The sequence below is a fragment of the Haliotis rubra genome, unplaced genomic scaffold, assembly GCF_003918875.1.
Source record: "Haliotis rubra isolate DU_JTF1 unplaced genomic scaffold, ASM391887v1 Scf5, whole genome shotgun sequence".
Classification (NCBI taxonomy): domain Eukaryota; kingdom Metazoa; phylum Mollusca; class Gastropoda; order Lepetellida; family Haliotidae; genus Haliotis; species Haliotis rubra.
The window spans coordinates 235,064-245,133 of NW_025767190.1; the positions used below are offsets into that span (position 1 = coordinate 235,064).

General features: G+C 42.8%; 1 protein-coding gene across 3 annotated transcripts in view; it reads right to left on the reverse strand.

Moving 5' to 3' along the window:
- Positions 1 to 9,698, reverse strand: part of LOC124291782 (beta,beta-carotene 15,15'-dioxygenase-like) — a 30,969-nt gene extending 21,271 nt beyond the window's left edge. Inside the window, exons 1-7 of one of the 3 annotated variants that reach the window (XM_046728853.1) lie at positions 9,588 to 9,698; positions 8,018 to 8,117; positions 5,010 to 5,268; positions 4,360 to 4,504; positions 3,028 to 3,169; positions 2,498 to 2,718; positions 63 to 174 (exon numbers count right to left, since the gene is read on the reverse strand). In XM_046728853.1, the coding sequence (XP_046584809.1) occupies positions 63 to 174; positions 2,498 to 2,718; positions 3,028 to 3,169; positions 4,360 to 4,504; positions 5,010 to 5,268; positions 8,018 to 8,081 (943 nt within the window). In that variant the 5' untranslated portion in view covers positions 8,082 to 8,117; positions 9,588 to 9,698. Of the gene's footprint in view, positions 1 to 62; positions 175 to 2,497; positions 2,719 to 3,027; positions 3,170 to 4,359; positions 4,505 to 5,009; positions 5,269 to 8,017; positions 8,123 to 8,313; positions 8,426 to 9,587 lie in introns of those variants that run through there. The other 2 variants (XM_046728854.1, XM_046728855.1) reach the window with 2 other exon arrangements.
- Positions 9,699 to 10,070: the final 372 nt, after the last annotated feature.

Consider the following 10,070-nt stretch of genomic DNA (forward strand, 5'->3'; position numbering starts at 1 on the left):
CGATATGATGGGTAACATTGATATATGACAAATACCGTTTGATATTACGCTGAGTTACCGACCTTGATCCTCGTAGGCGTTGATGTGGTGCAACACCAGAAAGGCATCAGCGACATACGGGATTTCAGCGTTGACTTCCTTCCCAGAGTGCTTGTCGATAACGTGGAACCGAGTCTAAATGACAGCAAAATACGAAGTCGAATGCTTGAAGCGTGAATGTAAAGGTTTTAAAATATATGTAAGGCATAAGGTGAGTAAGTGAGTTTTGTTTTACGCCGCACTCACACCGGTAATTGAATAACGCAGCTAACCACCAAGTGTCTGAAAACAGAGTCAAAAGTAAACTCCAAGGAACAAACTCACATCAAGAAATCATGCATCAATTCCACACATATGACAAAACAGATATTCCCCACCCACCACACCCACCCACCACCACCAACAAACAATCTTAGCATTAAGATGATCGTAACTCCCATAACTTAAAATAGTCTTATGCTTGTTATAGCACTAAGATCACTTTGCATTTTGGTTTGCTGTTTAACACAGCACTCATCAATATTCCGGCGATATGGCAGCGGTCTGTAAATAATCGAGTCTGGACCAGACAATCCAGTGATCAACAGCATGAGCGTCGACCTGCGCAATTGGGAACCGATGATATGTGTCAACCAAGCCAGTGAGCCTGACCACCCGATCCCGTTAGTCGCCTTATACGACAAGCATGGGTTACTGAAGATCAATATTCTAAACCGGATCTTCACGGGTTAAGGCATAAGGAGGACCTACAGTTATTAAGACTGAAAAGCAACGTTTTTGAAGCTGTCCTACACGTAACGTGGATCCATGAAGTATTACTACAGTACCAGGTTGCCAGTGTTCCCCTACATGAAGTATTACTACAGTATCAGGTTGTCAGTGTTCCCCTACATGAAGTATTACTACAGTATCAGGTTGCCAGTGTTCCCTACATGAAGTATTACTACAGTATCAGGTTGCCAGTGTTCCCCTACATGAAGTATTACTACAGTATCAGGTTGCCAGTGTTCCCCTACATGAAGTATTACTACAGTATCAGGTTGCCAGTGTTCCCTACATGAAGTATATCTAGACAGTACCAGGTTGTCAGTGTTCCCCTACATGAAGTATTACTACAGTATCAGGTTGCCAGTGTTCCCCTACATGAAGTATTACTACAGTATCAGGTTGCCAGTGTTCCCTACATGAAGTATATATAGACAGTACCAGGTTGTCAGTGTTCCCCCTCACAGCATTACTACAGTACCAGGTTGCCAGTGTTCCCCTACATGAAGTATTACTACAGTATCAGGTTGCCAGTGTTCCCTACATGAAGTATTACTACAGTATCAGGTTGCCAGTGTTCCCTACATGAAGTATATCAGACAGTTCCAGGTTGTCAGTGTTCCCCTACATGAAGTATTACTACAGTATCAGGTTGAAGTTCCCCTACATGAAGTATACTAGACAGTACCAGGTTGCCAGTGTTCCCCTACATGAAGTATTACTATTATCAGGTTGCCAGTGTTCCCTACATGAAGTATATATAGACAGTACCAGGTTGTCAGTGTTCCCCTACATGAAGTATTACTACAGTATCAGGTTGCCAGTGTTCCCCTACATGAAGTATTACTACAGTATCAGGTTGCCAGTGTTCCCTACATGAAGTATTACTACAGGTTGCCAGTGTTCCCCTACATGAAGTATTACTACAGTATCAGGTTGCCAGTGTTCCCCTACATGAAGTATTATTACTACGGTATCAGGTTGCCAGTGTTCCCCTACATGAAGTATTACTACAGTATCAGGTTGCCAGTGTTCCCCTACATGAAGTATTACTACAGTATCAGGTTGCCAGTGTTCCCTACATGAAGTATATATAGACAGTACCAGGTTGTCAGTGTTCCCCTACATGAAGTATTACTACAGTATCAGGTTGCCAGTGTTCCCTACATGAAGTATTACTACAGTACAAGGTTGCCAGTGTTCCCTACATGAAGTATTACTACAGTACCAGGTTGTCAGTGTTCCCCTACATGAAGTATTACTACAGTATCAGGTTGCCAGTGTTCCCCTACATGAAGTATTACTACAGTATCAGGTTGCCAGTGTTCCCCTACATGAAGTATTACTACAGTATCAGGTTGCCAGTGTTCCCCTACATGAAGTATTACTACAGTATCAGGTTGCCAGTGTTCCCCTACATGAAGTATTACTACAGTATCAGGTTGCCAGTGTTCCCCTACATGAAGTATTACTACAGTATCAGGTTGCCAGTGTTCCCTACATGAAGTATATATATAGACAGTATCAGGTTGTCAGTGTTCCCCTACATGAAGTATATCTAGACAGTACCAGGTTGCCAGTGTTCCCTACATGAAGTATTACTACAGTACAAGGTTGCCAGTGTTCCCTACATGAAGTATTACTACAGTACCAGGTTGCCAGTGCTCCCAAATAAAGTATATATAGACAGTACCAGATTGCCGGTGTGTTCTGGATTCCACTTTATGCACTGTAGCATGTGGTTCTTCTTCACCATGGCTGCCAAAATCTTCCACACATTGATCAACATCGGTTGTTCTACAAACACATAGTAGTTGTCGGTCATCCCGAAGCTGTGGAAGTATGACGGGTGCATAGAGTGTTCCGCCGTCACAGATGCCACCAATTTGGACTGAGAGTAGCCTCCCTGATCATCTGAAACAACAAATGAATGTTGTCAGTTTTAATATCGAGATTCCTTAAAGTAGTAATGTAATGAAATATAATAATAGAATGTACACGTACACAACGAAGCCATTATCTAACAGTGACTGTGGGGCTGACATAAGCTGATACAAATGCCAGAGTGTGTATCATATTCTCGTACTATTTGTAAAGGTCACTTGACTGATATTACAACCATTTGCTTCATTAAGAGACAATGTTTATGCTGTATTTAAAATCTGATCAAATCAGGGAGTATTCTCTACTCAGCCATACTCTCTACACGTAGTTCTGACGTACTGTAGACTGTTGGCGTTCGTATGAGGCAATATTTGGGCGCCCCCTTTCCAAACTGGTAGCCAATACTGTGCAGTGCACCCCCGGGATCCCGGTGGGAGTGAGCAGCCGTCATGTTGATGGGGATATGATCAGTCAGTACTACCTGTAGGATAATACAGAAGGCATTATCACGATCATAGGGTATTGCTGTGTAGTGAAACTAAGGTTGATGGGAATGTGATCAGTCAGTACTACCTGTAGGATAATACAGAAGGCATTATCACGATCATAGGGTATTGCTGTGTAGTGAAATTCCCATGAAACTAAGGTTGATGGGAATGTGATCAGTCAGGCCTACCTGTAGGATAATACAGAAGGCATTATCACGATCATAGGGATCATTGCTGTGTAAGTGAAATTCCCATGAAACTAAGGTTGATGGGAATGTCATCAGTCAGTACTACCTGGTAGGATGAAATACAGTTGAGGCATTATCACGATCATAGGCATTATTGCTGTGTAGTGAAATTCCCATGAAACTAAGGTTGATGGGAATGTGATCAGTCAGGCCTACCTGTAGGATAATACAGAAGGCATTATCACGATCATAGGGTATTGCTGTGTAGTGAAATTCCCATGAAACTAAGGTTGATGGGAATGTCATCAGTCAGTACTACCTGTAGGATAATACAGAAGGCATTATCACGAACATAGGGTATTGCTGTGTAGTGAAATTCCCATGAAACTAAGGTTGATGGGAATGTCATCATTCAGCACTACCTGTAGGATAATACAGAAGGCATTATCACGATCATAGGGTATTGCTGTGTAGTGAAATTCCCATGAAACTAAGGTTGATGGGAATGTGATCAGTCAGCACTACCTGTAGGATAATACAGAAGGCATTATCACGAGCATAGGGTATTGCTGTGTAGTGAAATTCCCATGAAACTAAGGTTGATGGGAATGTCATCAGTCAGCACCACCTGTAGGATAATACAGAAGGCATTATCACGAGCATAGGGAATTGCTGTGTAGTGAAATTCCCATGAAACTAAGGTTGATGGGAATGTCATCAGTCAGTACTACCTGTAGGATAATACAGAAGGCATTATCACGAGCATAGGGAATTGCTGTGTAGTGAAATTCCCATGAAACTAAGGTTGATGGGAATGTGATCAGTCAGCACTACCTGTAGGATAATACCGAAGACGGCAATATGATCATGAGGTCCATTGGACCACGACGTCGGGTACAAGGACACCATCAACAAAGTCACCAAACCTGAGAATCAGTTCAACTGTATGCATCCAACATGTTTGCATCTTATACTCAGTACACACTGTGACTCACCCTGGTTTCGGTCTCCAACGTCTGGGGATTTATACGAAGCAGCATGTTCGACTCCGAGCACGTGTACATCTGTTCCCCAAGAACGTTGATGTTCACGTTGGTGTTGTCCGTCGGCTCTGCCGTCTCCGTTACGAACGACACCGCTCTTGAACAACACATAAAGAAAAGAACACCTTTTCGTGCATGTACTCTGCCAGATCCTAGACAATACATACAACACAGGGTAAAATTCAATTGCAGAATGATCTGACAAGTCTAGAGTGATAGCCTCAAATTAAGCATTTTGTCTGGACCTAATTGGATTTTCATGCTATATGTTTATGTTATGTTTTTTATGTTATATTGTGACGTGTTACGCTGTAGCAAATACCTTACTGTAATCTTTGCCCTAGTAATAATGATGTTATTTTATTTGTTGGTTTACGCCGCACTAAACAGTATTCCAGCTGTGTGACGGACACACAGTCGCCTTACACGACAGTCATGGGTTGTTGGGGACCTAGCTATAGTTTTACCTTGGTGATATGTGCAAAATAGGACATTCTTCTGCGACCCTTTTAAAGTCACGAGTAAGTTTAGGTCTCTTTGCCTATTTGTATGGTTCTATAACTTCCTTTAACTATGAATGTATGTTTGAAATAGGGGTTCACCTCGCAATAGATCCTTTAGTTGGATCCGGGAAGGCGGTAGTCGCGAACTCGGTCACCGCGATCCGTTTTGCCTCCATGTTTTTCTTGTACGTCTCACTCTGGAGGAACCGACGCTGGTACGTCACTTCCTGTTTGGTCACGTGGAAGCGTTGGAGGACAGCCATGCCATCAAACCAATGGTTGTACTTAGTATTCCCCACCTCGAACAGACCAGGGCCATTTCTGTACAAGCTACCATCTAACCAGTCGGGGATTGTACCTACAACATTCAGGGCGTGGCTTGATGACAGATATATTCCATAACATATATTATCCAACACTTCACATTGTTACGTAAACAGGGGAGGCAACTGGTGTGCTTGAATTGTGCACTTACCTTCATTAAAGCTGAGCTCCAGTTGCATGGCAATATGGGATACTGTTCGTGATCCGGATCTTCGGCGTGACGAACGAAAGTGTTAAACATTAGCCTGTAGCCCACCCACCCCACTCTGGTTATCAGTCAGACCTGCATTTCCCATGACCAGTCTAGATGGCATACGTGTGGTGCAGCTGCCCACCACGTGCTTAACGGTCCTACGTGATCAGTGGTCATACATGCTTCATGGACCCGTGAAGATCCGGGGTAGATTAGGTCTTCAGCAACCCATGCTTGCCGCAAAAGGCGACTAAGCTTGCCGTAAGAGGCGACTAACGGGATCGGGTGGTCAGGCTCGCTGACTTAGTTGACACATGTCATCGGTTCCCAATTGCGCAGATCGATGCTCATGCTGTTGATCAGTGGCTTGTCTGGTCCAGACTCGATTATTTACAGACCGCCGCCATATAGCTGGAATATTGCCGAGTGCGGCGTAAAACTAAACTCACTCACTCGCATGCTTCATGGTTTTGGCTACAAAAACTGGCCACGCCCTGTTTGCATCTACACATTGTGTTATGTTGCCGGAAATTCTCAATCTGGAAGTTTGTTTTTCTCAAGGTATGAGAGCGATTAATCCAGATTATAAATATAGATAGGGGAATTATCCGAGTTCGAGTGCTGGAGGGGTGAGCCCATCAGGCTGATTTATTCACGTCGGCATCAGTTTCGTGAGACTCATGCAATTCTGACTGATGACACGTCAGAGTGGTGTTCTTTGTCAGGAACGTCAGATTCCCGGGAACTGGTACAACGTTAGATTCCTCGGATCTTCCTTCACCCCTGCATAGATACACACATCCACGCACGCGGGCACGCGTTCCACAAAAGTTATCCAACATGTGACGTTATTACTGACCAATACAGTGGTCAGTTACACGAGACACCGTGCTTGTCTGAGGAGGGTAGTATATCCTAAAGAAGCAGGCAAAAGAAACAATACGTTCGAAAATTGATTTGGGGCAAAAACGTTAGTATGCTGAAAACAATCTCCGATACAATGCAAAATTTGGGTCCAAGACACAACCCGATACCCGTATGAAATACATCACCTTGTTTGTTTCATTTTCAGCTGCTATTGAAACTGACTGTGTTATTTCTTTTACAATTAAAGTCTCTCCTGTTATCATTCACTGGTGTGCTTGTACCGAACTTGGTTATTTAGAGACCATATTGATAAACTAGAAGTTAGGTAACGTACAACAGCGTTGTAACGTATCATTCGCCCACACAATGGTTTATACCTCCGTGCGATAGGCGTCATTCTGATAGAATGTCATAACATGCTGTCAGGGGTCATAACAAGCCGTCAGGGGTCACGCTGTTATCGTACACAAACCTTTGGATTATCCCATCTGGATGATCACAACAGACCCTGTCTGACCCGAGCTCCCGGTGGGGTCATGTGGGCACATGTTTTTTCTACATGAATTCGTCAGATCCCCAAAATCGATGATGATAATAAAACTATATATGAAAGGTCGCGTTCGTCTCTGGGTCATCTGACATCCAGATCACGTGACATGTTATGGTATCAGGTGGTCTAGGTCACAGTGGTCCAGGTCATGGTGATAACAGAATTTATGGGACATATAACGGGTTCTCCTCTGTTTGGGACACCATCGAACTGTAGGACGTTTGTACTTACAGGTGCAAATCACACAGGTATCAAGGATTCGGGCAGCACATTCCACTCCAAGAGGACGTGACGAGAAAGTGGTCACTTTTTAATAAGGTGACGGTGGGGTACAAGCTGCATATTTTCTCGGTTGGTGTGTTCCGAATGTTCCTCCATATTGTGGATGTAACAAATAGATCAGGCTTGCGTACGTTTCCAATAAACGATCATCTACAACATCATCATCTTAAAATGTTATACAGGGGCGGCGGGGTAGCCCAGTGGTTAAAGCGTCCGCTCGTCACGCCGAAAACCCGGGTTCGATTCCCAACATGGGTGATTGTGTGAAGCCCATTTGTGGTGTCCCCGCCGTGAAATTGCTGGAATATTACTAAGAGCGGCGTAAAACCATACTCACTTACTCACTCAAATGTGATTCCATAAATGAGATGTGTTGTGACTGTCGCTGTACACTTGCTCCACATCAATGTACAAGAACAGCAGTAATATGTTTGGACTAACTGTACGCTTAGTGTCAGGAAATACATAACACTGTTTGAAAAATATATAAAAACCATGTAAATTGAAAAGGGGTTCCGTAAAAAGGGAGATCCGAAACCTGTGGAAAATATAGCATGAAACTAAAGACTGAACGGAAGAAACTAGCTAGAATGGTTCAGGGTCTTGAGACAGACTAGGTTATTTCCTGCAGTAAAGCCTTGATACAAGACTGCACATGCATTCATGTAACGCCGTTTATTATTATTATAACGCCTGACACAGATAAGCCCAGTCATACGACATGGCTGTGCACTCACGCTCAACTACTCTCTATCACAAAAGAAAAAATATATATACCAGCCATGAAAAGAGAAAATGGCATGTACCCAGTGGCTACCCACCCAACGGAGGTGACAACCAATAATGAACACTTTGTACAGGGCAGCCCCGCACATACAATGCCACACCTACCTGTGACGTTCCCGGGGGTAGGGGCAGGGTATTCCTCCCTCACTGACTGATACAATCTCTTCATGGCGAACTCAGTTGGCAAGTGCCCCGCGTCGTCAAACTGTCCTGGAGTAAAGGTAAAGGTTTGATAACATGTTGACATACACGCTGTCAACAATGTGGTGATATTACACAACACAGTTCACAGCAAGTTGGTTACAGTACATGTAGTGATTCAGGCGGTATACGGATTCACGTTCCCTGAACCAAAATATTTCCTGTTAAGTCAAACTCTCTCGGTAATTTAAAAGCCATACATGAGTTTTTAGATTTTCCTTTGAATCTCGCAGCTCACTTGAGCTCCTTAGCAATTTGAAGAAAGTTGTTTGTTTCTGTCAGATTCAAATATTTTCAGAGTAGGGCTGGAACGGGTAACCCGGATACCCGGGACGGGTGGGTAAAATGAGTCACCCGTCATGATCATGTGACCAGGGGCGGATACAGGATTTTCGTTTGGGGGTGCACCCCAATCCTCGGAACCCTGGGCATAAAACATATAGTACATTTGGAACACTCTTGGGGGGTGCGCACCCACCACCCCCCCCTCTGGATCCGCGCATGTGTGACTAATAGATGTCACAATGTAATATGTTATTATTACATGATTTAAAGGCTGCATTGTCTTCATCTTTTGAATAAAATACATGGTTAAGATTTTGAAAACCTCAGCCTCCGAGCTGAAGAATATATTGCCATTTCTTACAAATTTGACATCAGGAAGTAACATAACGGGTATCCCGGTAGGGTAGGGTAATAGAGGGTGGGGAACCAGGGTAGAAAATTTGGACCCGTCCCAGCCCTATTTCAGAGACCACGCCTCTCTATATCGGACTAGGGTCATAAGGAGATAACATATCTCCCCGGACAAGTGCTCTTAGAGTTTAGTTACTTATACTTCACTTCATGTTTATTAAAACACGAGTATTGGGGAATCAGCTCGCTTGGCACCAATACCAACCCATGCAAAACCACAATTGCAACACCTAGGCAAATAAACGTGAGATTATTTGTCAACAAGAGAGTCATGATACATAATTTGTCTTTTCTAGAATATATACTGTCAGGTTTTACACTAATCATTTACAGAAGTACATATATACCAGGAACAGCAATGGTATTAAAGAAATACACAAGATACATTATCCCGATAAATATCAAGGGACACAATCTGATACAGCAGTTTTTACATGTCATTGAGTATTATACATCTACGTATAAGTGTCAGTGTTAGAACTATATAGAACGTTTGCGCAATACATACTCTGTATCTTGTATCACACACCACCCACTCTATCTAATACATTACCCGAATGGCTATTACGCGTTTTCAAAACAGCAGTAACTGTTGCATTCAACCCTAACCTAGGGATTGCATGATGTATGTGCATCTCCGCCCCACACACACACACACACACATACACCCGCCCCTGGACTGGATGTACATAAACCTGAAGGTAGTGCCAAGGGTAGTAACATATGATTAAGATACATTCACTATAACAGCAAAGTGGAAGACATTAAGGTTTCTTACCTGGGTGAATATACAAAATTAGACAGCCACAGAATGATTTGTGACTGTCCGACGTTCGTATTGCATACCTATGGCTATCTCAGATAATCACGTTTGCTGATTAAACTGGCGATAAAGTTGTTTCTGAGAACCTCGAGTTACATCATATAGTTTGATAAGCTTGATGATAAATATTATGTAATAGCTGACTATAGTCTGTTTGCAGTGAAAACGTACCGATTAATATCACTTTAAACAAAAAAGTAACACGAATAAAGTGAAATTAATATTGCGAATCCTCATAACTTTACCTTGCCTATTGAGCATTAAAATCTCAGAATTTTATTCAACCTAGGATAAAAGTTGTTTAACAAACGATCATAGTTTCAAATCTCTATTATTGGTTTGTATTACAAGGGTGTATGCACATTAAATAAAACACCGAGAACAAGTTGGGTTGGTCTAAGTTAACGCTCATCATGTACCGCACGTGCATTTGTTTCA